Source organism: Mus caroli, chromosome 14, assembly GCF_900094665.2.
Source record: "Mus caroli chromosome 14, CAROLI_EIJ_v1.1, whole genome shotgun sequence".
NCBI lineage: Eukaryota > Metazoa > Chordata > Mammalia > Rodentia > Muridae > Mus > Mus caroli.
The window spans coordinates 110287231-110309305 of record NC_034583.1 but is presented as its reverse complement, the minus strand read 5'-3'; the positions used below and the strand labels follow the sequence as shown (position 1 = coordinate 110309305).

Here is a 22075-nt window from a genome sequence, read left to right as displayed (position 1 = left end):
TGTGTGTGCAGGTGCACTATGTGTGTGTACAGATGCACTATGTGTATGTGCAGGTGCACTATGTGTGTGTACAGATGCACTATGTGTGTGTACAGGTGCACTGTGTGTGTGTGCAGGTGCACTATGTGTGTGTGTGCGCAGGTGCACTATGTATGTGTGCAGGTGCACTATGTGTATGCACAAGTGCACTGTGTGTGTGTGCAGGTGCACTGTGTGTGCACAGGTGCACTGTGAGTGTGCGCGGGTGTACATGCACATGGCGGGCAGAAGAATACCTTAGGTATTCTGAGGAAGCCTTTGGGACCATCGTCTACCTCCTTCCTGAGATCAAGTCTCTCACTGGCCTAGAACTCGCCCATCGGGTGAGGCTGGCCAGCAAGGCCATCTTGCCTCCATAAGTGACGTTTAAGTGGAACACAGCGGCATTCTTGCTCATGCCATCTGTTGCTCTATCTATGCTGTCATTACAGCTCTCCCATCAGACTGGCCAGGTTCTGCTGGACCCACCTGGCTACCAGGTATCCACTTCAGGCTTCAGTGTCCATTATTAGCAAAAACTGCCTTTTATCCGCCTCAAACCCATACACCAATCAGCTAGCACATTAGGCAGAAAGTCAAGATCAACAGCACTTCTGGCACAGAAGACCCAATATATGTTTTTAAGGCTGATAAAGACTTCTCTGCTCTACAGACTTCTCTGTTCCAGATCCTTCAGGGACAGAAACTGTCTGGAGCAGGGAGCAGCAGGAGGTAACCTCACTAGGAGCATGTGACGACCTCTGCTGACTAACAAGGCACAGGACAAGTTTTCCAACTAACAACTTAATAATTGCCATTTTCTTATGGATAACCTTGAGAAACATCTTACTATAGCAAACCCTCATTTTTCTTTCTATAGGAATGTCTACCTAGCATATGCATGGCCCTGGGTTTGACAAGATTCTGAGGAAGAGAAGAGAGGGAGGGGAGGACAGTGCCTGACTTGAACATTTAAAACAGTGAGAAGAGAGGCAAAGGGCTGAGCGGGATTTCAAGTGGCCTGAATTCAACACCTTCTCACCCAAAGTTAAAAAAGTCACAATCCTAGTCTCACAGGTACTCTGAGGAAGAGAGTTCCCTGTGTGTCCTACACAGAGAACTGAGCAAAGCTAACAGAGTCAACCCCAGGACTGGGAGATGTGTGAACGGCCTTCCAAAGGGAGGCTGGCCAAGGTAACATCACAGCTGGGTATGGGAGTGTCAGCAAGCCCAAGCTCCTGGCAGCAGTAATGCTCAGAGCAGCCCAGATGTGGATGCAACTCACATATCCATCAAAAGAGAAATCAGGACACGGGATATGGTATACACACAACAGAAATGGTAGGAAACAGGGAGACACAGTCTGCTTGGTGAATGACCCTTCAAGTGAGTCAAATGAGCCCCATTCTAGACAGGTAAACAAAGAGTGCAGGACCCAGAGGTGGGGTGGGGGCACAGGGAGTTGTGCGATTGGTTTGCGGAGGGATGCAAAACAGCCCTCTTTGCAAGCAAGCTGAATGGCAAAGTGCAAAGTCAGGACTATGAATCACAATAAAAATGGCTGCCACTATAGATCTGAAACACACACAAGAATGACGATGGTGAACATGGTAACAGACTTTCCTGCAACGCATGCTTGCAGAGCACTTCCTGAGGGCCTGTGCTTTGTGTGGATGAACACATTTTTGTTTTGTGATGCTTTGGGGTACTATTCTCCCCATTTCACAGATTAGAAAACTGAGGCTTGGAAAGATGGCTCAGAGTGCCCCAGTCATCCTGTTGCTAACAGGCCTGGCAAGGAGGTGACAGTGAGGGTTGGTGGCCCCAAGGTTACACTGCCTGGGACAAGGGCAGGAGGGCTTCAACATCCAAGAAAATGCAGATAATTACACTCCTCCTCAGGCTAGACAATCAAGACTGGCTGCTTAGCATGTCCAAGACAGAATCCACCAGCTCAGGGCATGTTGAGACTATCATATGTCGCCACACTGTGAGATCATTATATGTCGCCACACTGAGCGCTCATCCCACCTTGGAGGGATTTGCATTAAAGTTATAGCTAATGGACACATAGGGCACATGCTGTAATAATTGTAAAACTCATTGAATTTTCAAAGAATTGTACCCCAAAACCCAGCAGTCAGATAAAGAGAGGGAGGCACAGCCCGGACGCCACTTGAACACTGTTGCTAACTTACACGGTCCACTTTAATACTGCAGATCAATTTCGTGAAAACAAATGGTTTTTACCATTATAGGAATTAGCTCCCGGGTTGGCACAGACAGGGAGAAAAGCAGGCAGGTCAGAATGAAGTTGGAATTCCATTTTCTCCTTTACCACCTGCTACCAGAACCTTTGCAAGGACAACCCAACTCCCCAAGCCTGAGCTCCAAAACCCGAACAAGGACTAACGAGCTGCTGGGTATACATCTATGATGGCGCCAGCAGGGCCGCTCTTCCTCAGAGTGTGTGCAAACTACTGCTCTGACCTCACAAAGTTCTCCTAGAACACAGCTGCACTGAGTTCTTCATGTGCCGTTTGGAATGGGCCTTATCTGTCTTTGCAGATGGTAAGTGCACGTATGATGCTATGCATTGTGTAGTGTTTGAATTGGTGGGTAGTCTGGGAATTGAACCCGTAGCCCGAATGTTGGCTACCACTGAGTTACATCCCCAAGTCAAATGTTTCTATTGCCATTACATATGAGTAAGCACTGTCTCTCTACATCATCACTGATATATATATATATATATAATTTATATATATATATTTATTTATATATTTATATTTATTTATTTATATATATATTCAGTTCTCGTGGTTGTACAAACTTTTAATGGCTATCATGGATCATATCAATCAAGCCTTTTTAGCTCCTGGCATAGATAAGTCCCTAGGGTTGCACAGAAAGACACTAAATCTGAAGTCAGAAGGGTGTGGCAGGAGCCCTTGTTCTACCATTAAATAGCTGAGGGTTGGGCATGGAGCTACTTGCAGATTTTCAGACCCCTCTGCTGACCTCAGCAGCAGAAAGGCAACTCTAGTTGGGCAGGACTCGGACAAGCCTGGGAACACAAGACCATTAGGAGCATGCAGCCATTTGGGCAGGCGCTGAGCAGGCTTCTTAGAAATAACAAGCTAGTGTGTCTTTGCATGTCTGGAAAGTCATTACTTTAACATAAAATGAGCTTATGAAACAACACCCCACCCAACAGCAATGCTCCGACCGGCCTGGATGGTAATTGCTGTTTCCTGGACTCTCAACCGAAGCTGTACACCTCTAGTGAATGGGAACCACACTTCTCGCCACCTGACGCTTCAACTCATGTTTCTTCTACATTCAAGAATCAGTGGAGACACAAAACTGTCAGGTAAATGGGGATTTACGAGTTGGCAGGTCTGTGGCTGCATTAGAGAAAGGACTGGGCCAGGGAATTATGGTACTGACTAGGAGAAGACAGCATGGGCTAGGGATAAAGTTTGCAGAGCCTATTGTATGAAAGACCCTAGACACTGCTGCAAATGAACAAAGAGAAACCACAGAAAGGTGAGGACAAAGGCAGAGTGTTTGGAGATTCGCAGAGAAATCTCACCTGCCTCACTTTAGGATTCTGGTTCAAGTGCCACTGGCTGTGAGCCCAGCCCAGAACAGCAGGGCTTCCCCATCCCTGGGACACACTCTTCCTAGATTTTGATGTCCCCAGATCTGGCTTTCCTCTGCTTGTTGTTCTCACTGCCCCAAAGCACCCTGGCTCCATGAAGACCTGACACAGTCCTGGGTTATCCTCTGACTCAAGCATGCCACCTTCTAGCTGACAGGTTCTCTATAGCTTCATTATGGCATCCCCAGAATATTGAGTCCTCTGTATTACTCTATAGACTACGAAAGGCTATGAGGGAATGCAGCCAATCAGTTTACTGCCTAAACTGGTGACTAATAACAGAGAAACCAGCCTTTTAAATGGGCCATCGACCAAAACAAAGACCACACCAGGAAGCATTCAAAACGGTCAAGCCTTTTAAAAGCATGGTTTGACGTGCTTTGCAAATGTTTAAACAGCTGGACCCATTCACTGGGCCATGCTGCACCTTTGACTTTGAACTACAGAAACCTTTACGCTAGTCTGCCTGCTGCAGCATCACAGGCAGAAAAACCACAGTCCATCATTTACAACACAAGTTGTAGATGACGTGGACAACTGTGAAAAACAGAAGAGGGGTCCTCATGATGAGAAGAATTCCCTTTGGAGTCAGGAAATAAAGACAGCACTGTAAAGGGCTTCTTCGGTGCATGGCAGAGTTGTGTCTGTGCACACACACCCCCAACAGACTTTTATCTGAAACCCAGAGGATGTGTAGGGATAAAGGCAGCCTGACTCTTGGAGCGGAAGCAGGGTGGAGGGGGATGTTTCCAGTCTCCAGCTCCTCAGACACTGCTGGCACATGCACAGATTACTGCCGCATGCATTTTGAACATTTAACCAAATATAGATTTAAATATAAAGGAGGGTGTTTGCCACGTATTTACTTCTGCAAAGACAGGCAGCGATCCCTCCCACCCTGAAGATGAATGGATGGTAAGGCGATATGAATCTGACACCCTCGCCCCCATCTCCTACCACGATTTTTCTGTGGTCAGGGAACTCCAGGCCGAAGTAGTCGCCCTCCACGAGGTTGAGATGGTTGCACACGGCGTCAAACAGAACCTTCCCTGGTGCTCGTTGCTGTAGACAAAGAGAAGTAGGGTTATAAGAGTCTCTGCTGGAGGCACCCAGGCACACAAACCATGCTGCTCCCCATTCTCCAGTCAGAGGGGCACACATGGGGTCAGCAAGACTTGCCACCACCCACCCTGTGACATCCTGGGTGTCCCCTCTGTATCTGTGCTTTGGCAGACTCAACTTGGAGATAAAGTCATTTTCTCCCCATTTTCTAGTAACAAACTGCTTTCATTTCTCTTTAGTTTTGAGATGGAGTGTTGCTATGTAGCCCAGCCTAGCCTTGAACACACAATCCTCCTGCCTTAGCCTCTGAAAGCATGCTTGTCATCTGTTTCTGAGAGCAGTTTTGGTTTGCTGTATACAGAGCAGGGAATTGTGTGACTTTCCCTGCAGCATTCAGTTGTTAAGCCAGGGCAGGGGAGATGGCTCAGCAGGTAAAAGGGCTTGCCACCAAGCCTGACAAGTGACCTAAGTTCAGTTCCCAGGTATACAAGGTGGAAGAGAAGGGAGTGATGTGAGCAGTAACCCACTTAGAATTATGCTTTGGTTTCTCTTTATAACTCCATGGCTTCCTAAGGTCTTGCTGCTATGATGGATCAAACTCTGACACACGCATCAAACCTTGGGAGGCAAAAGTCACCAGTTTTACGTTTCCATCACCTCTCCAATACCCACCTAACAGTTTAGGAGCCAACTAACTCAGGATACTAAATGACGGTGAGGGCTGAGACCTGACAGGTACAATGAGTGTGCCCATTAGCCTGTCCTTGCAAGGCTGCAGGGGCCAATAAAGATGGTTCAGCGTGGGGTATTCTGTGCTTTCATTACTCTAACAGACACCACTTTATGGTCCCATGGCTGCCATCAGAGCAATCTGAAAGATAGCCACAGCTACCTGCGACATCTTCTGTGGATAATCTCGGCTCACTGGCCTGTGTCCGTGGGTCACGTGCGCAGGCAGCAGGAGTGAGCTGTGACTACCAGAAATCTTCCCAATAGAAAGCGAGCCCATGCATGCTTATCCAAAGGAAGGGACATAAAAGAGGACCACGAACTACGGGTCACCAACCCTGCTTTCTGCCACTGTGGTTCTGTTCTCTGTTGTTTCCGATACGCTGTACACATACAGACATTTTCCAGGGAGGCTGACAGACAGGGACCTGGGTCTGCTTAGACTAATCCTTGGTTCTAGGCTCCTCTTCTCACACCAGCATGCAAGAAGACGCATGATTAAGCTCATGGGTTGCCATTTTTTTTTCTTGAAATCTTCTTTCCTTCAGTAACTCCAGCACAATTCAAACACCTTAACAAAAAACATGCTCTTAAAATCGGACCATGGGGGTATGGAGTTGTGGAAGAATTCCTATGCCATACAGCGTTTCCTTTTCCTTCCTTTCTTTCTTTTAAGAAAGACTACAGTCCGTTTCACAACTTCCAACACCGCCTGCTTGTTTTAGGATTCGCCAATTTTCTGCCCAGCTGGCAGGCACTCATATTTCCCAAAGAATTCCTGGAACTAAGGGAATCTCATAACTTCATCTAGGTTTACAGAGTCTGAGAAATGAAACTTCACAGTTCAACACTAGAAATTTAAATAAGCAGAGAAAAGTCATTATACAATGGATGTCTTTATGGACAAAGGTATTAGACTAAACATGTCATAAGAGAGGTGGGGGAGAGTTACGACGATCTTGAGTCCTCTACTGAGTCAGTTCAGGCTTCCATGTGCACAGCTAACTTCATGGTCCTAAAGCAAGGCTCTTGTAGCCCTCAGCCTCACCTCTGCCTTGCAAACACCTATGTTCTGTCACAGAGCAGCACCGCAAATGACTGTGTGACTGGGGTGGGTTGTAAATAAGTTACCAGGATCTAGTTAATAGTGATAAAGTGGATTTCATTTCTTTAAAACGTTCTGAACATGTACTCTTTTGTGCACATTTACATGAACTGTGCCTTCTATGGTGCTGGATTGCTAGGTAACATGGAGATATTGACAAAGACTTTAAGTGACTGCTTTCTAGCCCCCAAGACCCATCTACAGGATGGTGCCTTGAAAGCATTCTGAGTTCACTGTGAATTCTGGCTACACTCACAGCATGGCATGAGAACACATGTAGAGGCAGAAAGACCCATTATAGGACAGTTTCACAAGGAAATGACACTCTGATGTCTTCCAGGAACTCACTGTTAACATTCCAATGGGTATCAGGCCACTACAACCTAAAATGCCTCCAGTGGCAAACGAGGACACATTCACGGCAAACGATGACACATTCATGGCAAACGATGATGCATTCATAAGACTGTTTATTGAGGAGAGAGAGAGAGAGAGAGAAAAAAAAAGCCACATTGGGGAGAAGGCTCAGTCCATAGAGCAGACATAACCTACATAAAAGCTGGCCATGATGGCTCACTAGGGATCCTCTGAGATCACTGGCCATGCACTCTAGCAATCGTGAGCACCAAGTTCAGTGAGACAAAAAAAGAGATAACAAAGGAGTATTAGAGAAAGAAACCCAACATAAACCTGTGGTCTACACACACACACACACACACACACACACACACACACACACACAAATAGTTCAATTTGAGTAGTGGCCTAGGGTGTAGCTCAGTTGGTAAATGACTTTTCTAGCATACAAGAAGCCCTCAATTTAATCCCCAAATGGTGCATTAACTGTGTGTATGCTTGGAATTCCAGCTCTTAGCAGGAGAGAGGGGAAAGAATATCCAAAGTTCAAGGTTACCTTCAAAGGAGGCAAAGCACAAAGATGGTGAGAAGATCTCTAGAAAGCTATTTTCTCAGAGTGGTCTTGCTATCAGGTGAAAATCCTTGTAGGACAACAGTGACTGAGTAGGACACAGGTGTGCTGCAGATTTTTTTTAAATTGTATTATACTTTATGTGTATGCCTGTCCACATGTGCCTGTCTGGTGTCCACAAAAGCCAGAAGAGGGCATTGAATCCCAACTGAAATTACAGGCCACCTTGTGGGTATTGGAATTGAGCCCTTGATCACCTCTCCAGTCCGCTATGAATGTTTTGTTTTGTTTTGTTTTAAAGATTTATTTATTTATTTTATATGTGAGCACACTGTAGTTGTCTTCAGACACACCAGATGAGGGCATCGGATCCCATTACAGATGGTTGTGAGCCACCATGTGGTTGCTGGGAATTGAACTCTGGAAGCAGCCAGTGGTCCTAACAACTGAGGCATCTCTCCAGCCCTAAGGATGTTTTCTTAAATATTGTCATGTGTTTGTACTGTTGCAGATCCCCAAGGCTCCGATGGACTATAAAGTCTGAATCTGACCAACCCCACATTCAGAATTCTCGATAAAATATTCTAGAAGCATTTTCCTTATCAGAGGTCAAAGCATGACTATCATGTTTCATTCTGGAGAACAAATTGGCAATAAATGAAATCGCCTAATCAAATCTCTTGCTTTTTTTCTTATTGGCTACTCTTAATTAAGTTCCAAGGGCATTTGAATTTTAATCTATTGCACAAAGAAGTTGGTGGACTCCACACTGTGTGTCCCCGTGGTCTTCTCCATTTTAAATGGGCCTTTCCTGGGCCCTATAAAATCACATTAGTGGGAAGTTTACATGCTTGGGAAGTAATCCCTGAACGGCATGCAGATTCACAGCCACAGTCCCACAGGCTAGCAGACAGAAACCTGGGCTTAAGTGGACAGAGCCTAAGGAATGGCATCCGAGGTTGTCCTTTAGCTACATATGTATGCATGTGCAGGAACACACACACACACACACACACACACACACACACACACACACACGGAGTGTTAGAAAACAAAGCAGCTGCCTAATCTTTCTCATGGCAGAGTACTTTGAGAATAGAACATCTAGAAAAGCTTAAAAGAAACCATCAAGATGGGGCTTGACAGATGAGTTTGCCAGGTGAACATGCACAGATATACAATGATACAATGTATCACTCAGCCCAGGAAGGCGTCTCTGGGTTTTGACTTTCTTCTAAAGGCAGTGGGGTCAGATAATAACATGCTCATTCAGAATTGCTTTTTCATTCCAAATACAGCCACAGGCTGCCTTGGGGATTTAACGGTGAGATATTGCTCAGTCCTACCATATGCAGTCAAGAAAGAGTGAGAGATTATTCTTCTTACTCTTGTTGTTATTGAGACAAGGCCTCACATGCAAAAGCTGACCTAAACTCACTCTACAGCCCACGCTGGTCTTAAACTTTCAGTTATCTGGCTTCGGCCTCCAAATCAACTGAACCAGAGATATCACTGCCCCTCTGGCCAGACATGATGCTAAAATAGACTTTTTAAAACTATGCTCCCAGCAGCAGGGTTCATATTTGCTAGTACTGTTGAATCTCTATGTTGGGTATCAGTCTCAGATAAAGACAAAGTCCAGTTGTGGGACCCCAGGATCTTACAAATTCGTAGACTTCACCCTACACCTGGACTCTGTACCTGTGGCTCTTCACTGTCCCCAGGGAATCAGTGAGCATTCAGAAAGAGGGGTGCTCTATTTTAAAATGGACTTTTAAAGATGTGTGTGTCCATGTGTGTGTCACAGCATTCATGTGACATCAGGGGACAACTTACCATACAGTTCTCTCATTCCCTCACATGGCTTCCAGGGATCAAACTCAGATCAGACTCAGCGGCACGTGTCATAAGAGCCGAGCATCCTCTGGCCCCACAAAATGAATTTATGATCACAAACCATCTTGCCAAGAGCCTGACATATGTTCTCTTAGTATCATTGCCACTGTAGATGCAATCGTAGACAGGGGAATGGGATCTGCACTGAAATTGTGTTCCTGCCATGTCCCTGGATTTAGAGCCCAGCTCTGTCCATAATCTGTCTCTGAGGATGGGACCCATGCCCCAGCGCATGCGTGTATCTGCCTTGGAACTCAGGAGAAAGTGATCAGAGAGCAGCCCTCTATCTGAACGCTCACTGATTCCCTGGGGGCAGTGAAGAGCCATCGGTACAGACTCCACGTACAGACTCCCTCTGCTCACAGCAGAGTAGGGTGAAGTCTAAGAATCTGCAAGATTCTGGGTCCCACAGCTGGATTTTTGTCTCTATCTGAGACTGATCCCCAACCTAGAGATTCAACAACAGTAGCAAATATACACCCTGCTGCTGTGGGCACAGTCTAGCCCATGTTCCTGCTGCTGTGGGGACAGTCTAGCCCATGTTCCTGCTGCTGTGGGCACAGTCTAGCCCATGGTCCTGCTGCTGTGGGCACAGTCTAGCCCATGGTCCTGGTGAATTTGGAAAGCAAATCATTCCATGCACCGAGTGAGGCCATTGGGGTAGTAGGTCCAGCTCAGGATGGCTTGTCTTCAGATGATGAAGCTGGACAGGCGGAGTGAATACCACAAGACAAAGAGGCAGAGACTGGGGGGGACACTGCTGCAAGCCATGGGATGGACGCTTGATATCGAGGTCAATGCAGGAAACTGGAGGAGCCTGGGAAGGACTCTGCCCAGCAGCATCTCAGAGCAAAGAGGTCCCTGACACTGCTTTGACTGTGGACTTGAGAGGACTGTTGTTAGCATGCTATCCACTGTGTGATGTTGTGTCTTTTCCAGCCCTGGTAAATGACTAACCACTTTAGGGCCCAGTTCTCAGCCACATGTAGAGAGAAGCTGTGCTTGGTGCTGTCCCTTTAGGAGCAAGAGATGAGCCGGAAATAATGCCTCAGGATAGACTGTGGCTTTAAAAGCCCCACAGCTCAGATCCAAGCATGCATGTGCGAGGTCAGCTAATTTTCTCTGCAAACAGTCTCCTCACTTTTACTGTCATTATTCAGTCCGTGAACATGTTCCATGGTTCAAGGTCTTTCCATCTAATCGTCTCTTTGACGTTTACAACCCAATCTCAGGCCTGAAGTTACATAAGGTCTCAGCACCTTAGACTCGTTCCCAGGATATCCATTCTTTAGCTGGGGCCTCCTGTTCTCTGTCCCCAGAGCCCCCAAACTCTGGGACACAGCTACCAGGGAAGCGGGAGCCACGGTGGACACCGACTGAAAAATTCCAAAAGAATCTGAGATCTATGTGTAAATGCTCAAGGTTTTGTTTTGTTTGTTTTTTGTTTTTTTTCCCCAGAAGGATTAGCACAAGCCACTATCAGCCTAGGCTTAATGCAAATTAGGGGAAAAAATGTCAGACTCAGGTTAAATATAGAAAAGTGAACACCCTGTGTCTCTGCTGTCTCCAGACACCCTGCTAAAATGACAGTCAAAGAATTTTAAAAAAATGTTTTTAAATAAAGAAGGGGAATAGAGTCCTAGAAGAACATGAGAGAGGAGACAGTGAGTGAGAGATTTTTTTCAGAATTCTGGGAGATGACAGAGAAGAGGGTGAGGGTCCAAGGTGAGAAGCAACCAGATTAGGCTGGACTCATTTGAAGCCAACAATAGAAGAGGCTGCACTCCAGTAGCAAAGGGTGAAAGTAAAATTCTCTTAAAGCTTGTGTATTCCGGTATCGGAGAGCCTATAATTTACAAAACAACACAGCTAAACCCAGGAGGCTGTGGAGGAAGGAGGATGGATATTTGGTGAATGTGTAAGAGTTCTTAGGACTAAACATGGTGAGGGAGAAGTAAAACCTTAGCTGTAAGAGTTAGAGGGGAGGGTGACGCTGGGCACTCCAAGGGGAGGGTGGCAAGGGGAGGGTGACACTGGGCACTCCAAGGGGAGGGTGGCAAGGGGAGGGTGACACTGGGCACTCCAAGGGGAGGGTGACAGGAGAGGGTGACGCTGGGGACTGCCAGCAACAGGTAAGAAAGGAACTCGGGGCAGGGTTAGACTGCAGATCTTCCACAACACCTCTGAGATCTGAATCCGAGCTCCACACCAGGGACCAAGGAGGATGAAATTGTCTAATAGGAAAAGAAACACAGGGAAAAAAACTTTATATGTTTCCCACCTGTAAACACCCACGGAGCATCTCAGAATGAATGAGGGAAGCTGATCTCAGGGCAGAAACTTTAAGAGGAAGAAAAAAAAAATGAAAAGACAGCTTGCAAAGTTCAAAGCGGTTCAGGGCTTTCAAAACGTACTTCAAGAGCATACTATGCTGATCGCAGGAGAAGTCCCCTGAGCATGTCTTGGCGGCTGTGATATGGTCACAAAACATCACAGTGAATTTCTCCAGCCTGAATGACACACCCCATGACATACCACACTATGAACACCGTATTACGTGGTGTATATCTGCATCTATTTGGCCCACTGCCAGAGACACACAGCATAGGCGCAGGGGACCATGGTCTCTGGTTATCACTAGTACTACACACTGTGCTCAACACCTGTGCTATGCTTTCACATGGCTGCTGCGGTTTACACCAGCATTGTCACAGACCATGGGGGCTGTGACGTGGCTATCCTGTCCGAAGGCTCCAGGAATTCTTCAGCTACACTATAATCCCCTGGGGCCACCATGGTGGCTGGCAGTTCACAGTGGACAGGGTGACGTTATGTGGTGCATAGCTATCTATTTCAAATCATGACAGGGGTTGACTGCAGTTTTCCCTGTAGGGAACATCTCCTGTGCAGTTAGACACTTGAGATCGGCAAGGATCCACATACGACCCTCATCTGTGCTGCACCCTGGGGCCACTTCAACACAGAAGGCAGCACTGTGAACAGTAACATGCCTGTGCTCATCTGCACCTTAATTTCCACTTCTGTGACAGGAACACTATGACGGACCTCCTCCACAGGGCTGAGGACTTGGGATACTCCAAAATACTAGAGGGGCAAGCACAATTCAGTAAACTCTATCCAGTCTCAGTCATGGTAATGACAACCATGATGCTACAGAGGGGAAAAACGATGGTGAATAACTCGAGAAGTGAAGAGCTGTCTGGTACCCTGGACAGGAAACAGCGTGATCACCGCAGACAGGAAGTAAAACTTTACACCTCAGCTCTCGGGAGCTGGAACAAAGCTTTCATTCTGGATGGATTTAGCTAAATGTTTAGGCCTGCCCGTGAGTCTACACACAAATGCTGCCATTCTGTCCTGTGCAGAAGCTCTGGGGTGGCCATGCTGCCTGTAAGGACACACTGTCTCCTTGTTTCCCTCGGCACTGAGCCTTGGTGTTGGGAACACTCATTAAGCACACATCGGATTGGGTTTCAGGGAGCCCCAGCGTCCAGGACAGGAGAGAATGGGTCCTTTCAGCCACGCTGTAATTCATGGACCATGTAACCAGTGTCCTGAGCACAGAACTCCCTTCTTCCTGAATTCCAGGGTGGTGCACACCGTGTGTGTGTGTGTGTGTGTGTGTGTGTGTGTGTGTGTGTGTGTGTAGGTGTGGGGGATTTCTGCTGTTCTCTGGAAAACACGTGTAAGAAGTGGTTCAGAGAGAACATCCAGTCTTTTTGGGGGTGGGGGTGGGGTTTTAAGTCTGCTCCTGACATGAGAGACTTGTCCTTGTAGTAGTAAGAGATTCTAAATTTCATTAATATCAAAAGATCTAAAGCTTTCATCTAACAGGCAAGGGAACAAAATAGCACATCAAGAATGAACAAGACAAGGAAAAATCCAGGTTGCAGTCACTGAAGAATAGGCTTTCTAGCCAGAAAGCCTCGTGCCTGTTTCTTAGGGTCTACCTAGTCTCTTCCAGTCCAGTGGTCTAAGCCACAAAATACACCTTAGCCTCAGAACCCGAGTTTTCTCAGGAGGTGGGAGGTTTTGGGGTGGGGGTGTAACACCTGATATTATGTGACGTTCAAAAGAGAAAAATCACTGTTCTGAAGAAAGGCGCAAAGTGACTATTTATCTGAGCAGAAGGGAGGGCTCTGTAGTGCTGCTGGGTTCTCATCTTCCTTCACATGCTGCCATGTGACCTTGGCTTCCAGCTCCCCACCACCTCCCCACCCACCCCCACCCCCGCCAGGAGTCAATCTCTAAAGACCTTAGTTTAAAGTCAGAGTCCTCTGCCACAGAAGAATCTGTAACAGTGGTTCTATGGCAGTGGTTCTGCGGGTTTTTAACTGTTCAGTGAGGAGAACAGGAACGTATTTCTCAACCCCGAGAGGGGGCTTTAAAGTCCTTTTTATGCAAAGTCTCCTCAATTTAAAATTGCATAAAAAGAAAAAAAATTTAAAAAACCACATAAGTTAGAGTCTGGAGAGATGATATAATATTAATTATCAGTGCCTTTTGTGCTTCCAGAGGGTTCCAGGTTCAGTTTCCAGCATTCACCCACATTCACGTGGCATCTATTCTTTCATACACATGAACATAAATTCTTAAAAATTAAAATAACTAAATCACTACATGCCTGCAATGGCAGCACTCAGAGGAATCTGAGGCAGGAGGATTGCAAATTTGAGGCCAGTCTGAGTTATGTAGCCAGGTCCATTATTAAACAAATCTCATTGCTTTGAAATTTGAATATTGGATATGGGTATAATCCCAGATGAAATCTAGGAGGGGAGCTCATATGCATAGAACGTGGGTAAAAAACCCACGTCACTGTCTGATTTGATGGAAGTAATTCTTGAGTATGTGAGTTATCATAAAATCTTTCCCCAGAAGAAAGGGGAAAGTACTTGAACAAACAAACCAGGGCTGGTTAGTTCTTGTCAACTTGACACAAATCTAGATACACCTGGGAAGAAGAATCTTGCTTGAAAAAAAAATGTCTCAGTAAGGCTGACTGATAGACAAGTCTGTGGGACATTTTCTTGATTAATACATGATGTGGGAGAGACCACACACTATGGGTAATGCCACCCTTGGCCAGGTGGTCCTGGGTTCTATAAGAAAGCAGGCTGAGCAAACCATGAGGAGCAAGCCAGTAAGCAACATCCCTCCATGGCCTCTGCATCAACGCCTGCCTCCAGTTTCTTACCCTGACTTCCTTTGATGATGAACAGTGCTGTGGACCTGTTCTTTCCCAACAGCAACACTAACCTTAACTCAGACAAAATCCTAATGATTTTACTCAGAAAAAGAAACAACGCTGTATTGACTTATAGCAGTGAAAAATTAAAATCCCGGGGCTGGAGAGATGGCTCAATGGTAAGAGCATTTGTTGCTCTTGAAGAGGACCTGGGTATCTATTAACCATATATAACTCCAGCCCCATAAGAGCTGACTCCCTTTCCTGGCCACTTAGGACACTACAAGCATGTGGTATATGGGTACACATGAAGATACAACACCCACACACACTAGAAAATTTTTTAATAAAAATAAAAACACAGAATTGTATATCTGGCACAGAAAACACACACACACACACCCCAGTGAGGAAAAAAGAATTATTGGCTCTGGCAGCTCAGAAATTCTCTCATACAAATACTTCCTTGCTGTGGTTTGAATATGGTTTATAGACTCCAAAACTCACGTTGAACACATTTGGATGGTGATGGAACTGAGCTCGGGGCTTCGGTACACCTAGTGCATGTCACACTTGGCTGTGTTGAAATGTGATCACCACTGTGGCAGCACTGGTGAACCAGTTCATGCTTCCCCTCCCCATCTTCTCTTTTGCTTCCCATGCTATAATGAGGCACAAACGCCCTCACCAGAGGCCATGCAGATGTAGTGGCCATGTTTTGGGACTTTGAAGCCTCCAGATCTGTAAGTTGTATCAACATGAAACCGAGAACAACATTTCTCTTCTCAGTCTCTTCTCAGTTCAACAACAGAAGTGAGCAAGGGTGGACCAGGCCCCAGTTTAAACTCTGCTGAGCTACAAAGAGGTCAGACTGCTAAGAAATACTTAGTACTTACTCTCCTTAGACAAAGCTCGGACTCATACATTCACACACAACTTTAGGGACAAGAAGTTTTCAAGCAAGGATATAACACAAGTGTCCAAAGACACAGAAAGTAGAATGGTAACAGCCTTGACTGAGGGAGGGATCGGGAGACATGGTTGGCTGGGGATAGATGAAGTGTTCTGTGGATGGGTAAATGCACTTAATGCCACTGAATGTGTATTTCTAAGAAATTTAAGTTTATGATACACATATTTTGCTATAATAAAAATTAAGGGTTAGATAGAAATATTGAGAGTAATTGCTGATGGAAAAGGCAAATTATTAAAAAAAATTGATTGGAAAGAATGATGGAGGTGATCTACCCTGGACATTTTTAATGGGCAATGCTATTACTGCTGGGTATAAAATATGTATGATCACGTTTAGGAGCAACAGAGAATGATGAAAGGTTCTAGGATTATTGGGTCACAGTGAAGGAAGTCTGACTTGCCACTTACCAACTCCATAGCCCAGCAAACTTCCACAGCCCAGGGTTTTTCACTGTCCCTCATCCCCATCTCCCACCCTCTAAAGGATTCTGAGGACCCCAGAAGGAAAGTTTGCAGGAAGCACAAACACTGTATCTTGCTTGGTAATTCATAGTTGAGCAACTTTATTTTTACCAGAAACATTCTCCATGTTATTTCTAACATTTGATAACTACAACGACACTAATCCTTCCTATTCTTTAATTACTGCAACAAACAAACAAACAAAGTATTTTCTCTTGATAGCTTACAATTTTCTTACAAAAGATTAAGACAACTAAAACAAAACAGAAGAGAGGGAGATGGGATGAGTCTTTTAAAAAAATACATAGAACTATAAACATACAGAGATAAAAACAACAAATAAAAATAACGATCCCTTTGTACCAGTAACCTGCTGGGGGTTGACAAACCATGGGCCCTGAGTTCCTGGACAGAGGAACAAGAAACTACAAGCAGGTTGTGCTTTGGATGAGATGTAGTCCCCACTAGCGCGGGTATTTGAACACCTGGTCCCAGTTCAGTGGCACTGTGCACAGCCTTGAGGGAAGAAGAACATTACCAGGGAGCTTTGATACTACATAGTGTGTCCTACCCCCAGTCCACATGCACACACACACACTCATGCACACCCACACATGTGCATGCACACACACACACACACACACATCATGCTTGCTGCCAGACCTTCATCCTGCCATTATGGATTCTTATACCTCTGGAACCCTAAGCCGAAATGAACTCTCTCTTCCTTAACTTGCATTTGGTCATGGTGGTTTATCATGGCAACAGAGAAGTGACCAATGCAGAAGTATATAACAAAATGATCAAAAGCATGTACCAAACCAGACAGACAGTCTACCTAGAAGGACAGGAAGACTCTGGGTTAGCTACCACGAGTTTTAGAACCACACCATAACGAGTTCTGCGCCATTAAACCTGAGAAATAAGATGAACTCTAAGCCACGACTCAATCAGAGGGTTGACCTCACAATGGACAGGCCTTCAAGAGGACTCTGGGAATCTCAAGGTACCTACACTAACCCAGATATGGTGGTCCACACCTGCAGCGCCCACACTGTGGAGGCTGGGTCTGTATCCAGCAAGATCTTGTCAGTAAAACTATAGGGAGGGGAGGGAGAAAAGGAGACAGTGGCTGTTTAAAAGGCATCTATTCCTGGACTGTCTTGCAGGCTGTGTCTTCAGGCTGACCCACACACGTTCCTGGGACTGGAGAACCAGAACACTGAGTCTAACCTATGGCACTCTTCTTGGTTATTTCTGACTGGCGGGGTGAGTGTTTTCCTATCAGTCTCCCTTCCTGCTTTTGCCTCTACTGCACCCTCTCCTTATGCCACCATGAGATGAATCACATAAGCCATTTCCAAACTGCTTCCCCCAGAGACTAGCATCTTTGTTAAGCCACATCCCTCACAATGGCGGCGTAAGGGGCTGGTGTTCCAACACCCCTCTGAACTACGTAAAACCCTTCCTCCTCTTGCTCACCCATCCCAGCTGCCTGAGCTGTTCTCTGGGGAACATCAGACATTCATCTATCTCAGGGCCTGGGTACAGGCGGGAGCACGCTCTCCTTCAAAATTTCCATGGTGACTTTCTTCACTTTCTGATCTTTGCTTGTGCCTGCTTTCCGACACGGCTGACCCACATCACTTCAGTTGTGCCCGCCTCTCCCCCATCTCGGTTATTCTGCTGTTTCTTTTGCATATCACTCACTCACTACCTCTCAGCAGCACACCCTCTAGTGCTCCATACCTACCACCACCTCCCTCTGCTGGTGTGTACACGCCACTGGAATGCGGACTCTTGTTTGTTGCTTGAAGGTGGTTCTCATAACGAAGTGAATAAGCCTGAAGTGGTAATTCCCATAATGAAACCACAATGGTGCATCATTAAACAGGAACCACTATAAAACACTCTTGCCGGGCGTGGTGGCGCACGCCTTTAATCCCAGCACTTGGGAGGCAGAGGCAGGAGGATTTCGGGGTTCAAGGCCAGCCTGGTCTACAGAGCGAGTTCCAGGACAGCCAGGACTACACAGAGAAACCCTGTCTCGAAAAACCAAAAAACCAAAATAAATAAATAAATAAATAAAAACCAACCCAAAAAAAACCCACTCTCAAAGTTTACACCTTCCAAAAACAGTACATGCACACTACGAATAAAAGGCCCACTACGAGTGAAATGTTAAAAAAAAATATTATAAACTCCAGGATCACAGTTTTCCCTTTTATCTCAGAGCTGAGGTATGGGGAGAGTCCCAGACCATGCACATGCTAAACCTATGCTCTGCTACTGAGTTACACACAGCCTTCAGGCTCAGCATTCAAACGATGAGGAAATGTGTCCAGCTGTACTACACATGGCCTGCTGGCCACATGGTAGCTGCTTGTACAGTCACCAACCTATAAGAGGATCCACCTTGCACAGATAGTAGACCACAGCCCCGAGAGTGACCAAGTCTCTCTACCTTAACCTCCAGGAGTTCTAGGAATAGTCCCGGAACACACACACATTGGCCTGCTGGCTCTATGTGACTAGGGCTTTCAGGATTTGGGTTAACTGAGTATTTTCTCACCTTCACTGTTACTGTGTGACTGCTTCAAGAGAGTGAAGAGAGGGCTTTAAAAAATTCTGTAAACATTTATTATAAATATCTATGTCATACATATAAATATAAACATTTAGTGTAAGTCTCATGATTACACTAAAAATCCATCTTCAGACATGACTTGAATATTCCTTTTTAATGTTATAATCTGTGACTTTCCTTGGGTTAAATTTTTTAAAATTTTGAGAATTTTATCCATGACGATGCTACATTTACATCATCCCCACCTTCTTTCTTCTCCTTCAGTTCTTCCCAGATCTGTACCACCCCCACCCCGTGTTATGACCTCATCTATTACTATATTAACATATGTGCACGCACGTGCGCACACACACACCACTGAAGCCAGAGACCCAGTTCTTTCTTTGCTACTCTGCACTGGTTTGTAGTTTCAAGCTTAGTCACCTTAACAGCCCTGTCCTGTGTGTGGCAGGAATATAGCCCATGACAGCCAAAACACCAGGGGCCAGTGGAAGACACGACACAAAACACCAGGGCTCCAGTTTACCCTTTTCCATGGAATCCTACCCAAACAAACTATACTCAGCAGCATGAACCGCCCACAGTGACCCAACAGCAGCACTTACTCAAAGGCTATGTTGGAAAACAGAGAGTTTCAGAGAAAACCCAGCCAAGTAGGACTGTGAGCTTTAAAAGAAGAACAAATTCTCTAAGTCGTCCATGATCGAACTTTACAGAGGTGACACATGAGGAGGAATGCAGCCAGTGGGGAAAGGCGTAGCCCCTTTGCTAGAGACAGTATGGGGTGTGTGTGTGCATGTGTGTGTGTGTGTGTGAGAGAGAGAGAGAGAGAGAGAGAGAGAGAGAGAGAGAGAGAGAACGTGTGTGTGTGAGTGTGTGTGTGTGAGAGAGAGAACATGTGTGTGAGTGTGTGTGTGTATGTGTGTGTGTGAGTGTGTGTGTGTGAGAGAGAGAAAGAGAGAGTGTGTGTGTGTGTGTGAGTGTGTGTGTATGAGTGTGTGTGTGTGTGTGTGTGTGAATGTGTGTGTGTATGAGTGTGCATGTGTTACTAGGAGTGGCAGGATCCTCTGCCTACAGTCTGAGCTCCCTGAGTGTGTTTTATACAAAAGTCAGCAGTGGCATTTTGCTCCCAGAAAGATCAGATTAAAACAACTAAAGAACCATGGGCATGATTCTGAAACAAAGACTCAACCGTCTGCTGAAAACTAAACCTGCCGTCGGAAGAAGGACAGTCTACGGAAACCAGCTGAGACAAAATCTGACCGATTTCAGAAACAAAAGGACCTCATTCTAAGAGCTCGACTCTGCCTTCCGTGCCAGAGTTCTGAGCTTAGCATGCAAGATGACTTCCACATATTTCACACAGTGATGCCGAGGGAGAAGCTGGGTCCAGCTGCACAGACTCATGGATGTTCTAGGCTACGGACACCGCAGCCAAGAGTCATGTGCTGGTTTTCTTCTCCTCCTCCAATGTGCGATGAGTCCAAATTTCACTGACAGGGGAGAAGCCCCGGGATCGAATGTTTGCAGAAAAACAGCGAAGAGCAAATTCCTGACAGCTGAACTAGCACGGTCGCTCACAAGGATAGGTGAAGAGGGGGATGTGCTGTTGAACAGACCTGGGGGTTCAGAATTGCAGGGTGACAGGGTCCAGGGGAAAAGATAATAATGAACACTGTGTCCAAGACTGGGCCTATGAGTAATAATATTCTTTTAATATTATAGGTCAAGAGGCTCCACCAGTTCCTTGTAGAAAGAAATACACAGAAGAAAAACACAACAACCTGCAGTGGAGCGTCCTTCTCACGTGTGTGTTACTCAGTGAAGAGAGCCATGTACCCAATGCTCCATTTTCCTTCATCCTTCAAAGCAGCTCTCGATGGACCGACTTCCCAATTAAAAACAAATCCAAAATATGTATTATATTGTCTGTAATTCCCTTTTTGATTTGCTATGTTTGCAAACTAGTCATGGTGACCTGAAGGAGCAGTCGCAAAACCTGCTTTGCTTCCCCGGCAGGATGGCCCAGTGGCCACTGCAGGTTTGAGGAGTACGGTGCCTTCAGCCCCCACTGGTTTCAAGAGTTCTGGAATTTCCTGAAACATGCAAGGCAGAACTTTTACCCATGTCCCATTTTACCAAATCCTTGGCCACAAATACCTCTGTATAGCAGCTCCAAAGACCAAACAGGACACGCTATATGTATATGTTAAGATAAATACTACGGGGCAATCTTCAGAGTCCATGGACTTGTATGTGCCTCCCTAGTTTCCTAATGCCTTTGAAAAATAGTGTATAATAATGGATTAAGAAAGCAGATCCTGGGGCTGGGAAGATGCTCAGTGGGTAAAGACCTGAATTTGAATCCTGGGCACCTACACAAAAAGCCACTCAAGGCCATACATTCCTGTAACCCCGGCACTGTAGGGCAAAGAATGGCAGATTTCAAGGGTTTACTAACCAGCCTGCTTAGACCGAGCAGTGAGCTTTGGTTCAACGACAGACCCTATCTTAAGGAACTAAAGCAGAGAGCAGTAACGATGTCCTGCTTTACCCTGCACATATGTGTACCTCTGCACAGTCACATGCATCCACCCAGTCATGTATTCAATGCAAAAGCGCCAGCAAGCAAACCAAAAGGAAGCCAGATTCTCATTTGCTGAACATAATGGCTGAGCGATACAGAGCTTGTCTATTTTTAACCCCTCTCTCAAGTCACCCTTGGCTCACCCAAAAAACAAACAAACAAAACCAACTGGCCCACTGCTGCTTATGTTTGTACACCTAACGTGGTTGGACTGGCCGAGCTGACTCTGCACACTGATGAGTCAGGCAGGAGAGGTGACATTAGTGACCTTCTTGGATAGACAACCGAGTACCATAAACAGCATATGAAAAAGAGATCAGTGACAGAGAGCCTCGCTCTGGTGATTTTATTAATCAAACCAGTGACCTGGGGGCCATGAAGACAGACTGAACACTACTGTGTGAATGACCGGATGCTTCTAGAAGCACTGTTTTCAAGGATCATAGAGAGACGATGTTGAAATGTAGAAGCAAAAGGTTCTTTGATTTGGTCATCAGGTGCAGAAATTATACTCTTCATAGTTCATTTCCACAGATCTTCCTGGAACGTTAACTGCGGTCCTGCAGGGAGGGCTTCCTAAGGCTCACCTGCTCCCAGGGAATATCTGTACGGGTTTTCACAGCACCCACTTCCCATTCTCTTATCTAATTCGCTGAGGAGAGTTTGGCTTGTTTACTTTTGCCTCAGGAAAGAGTTTTCACGGAGGAGTCAATAAAGCAAGGCCCCAGTGCCCACCAGGTGGCGCACACCTTTAATCCCAGCACTGGGGAGGCAGAGGCAGGCAGATTTCTGAGTTCGAGGCCAGCCTGGTCTACAAAGTGAGTTCCAGGACAGCCAGGGCTATACAGAGAAA

At 45.9% G+C, this 22075-nt stretch overlaps 1 protein-coding gene across 7 annotated transcripts in view; it reads right to left on the bottom strand.

The window, feature by feature from the left end:
* Farp1 (FERM, ARH/RhoGEF and pleckstrin domain protein 1) overlaps positions 1–22075 on the bottom strand; it is a 246439-nt gene that overhangs the window by 73219 nt on the left and 151145 nt on the right. For all 7 annotated transcript variants that reach the window (XM_029468929.1, XM_021181763.2, XM_021181765.2 and 4 more), the window contains exon 3: positions 4640–4744. In XM_029468929.1, the coding sequence (XP_029324789.1) occupies positions 4640–4744 (105 nt within the window). The remainder of the gene's footprint in view (positions 1–4639; positions 4745–22075) is intronic.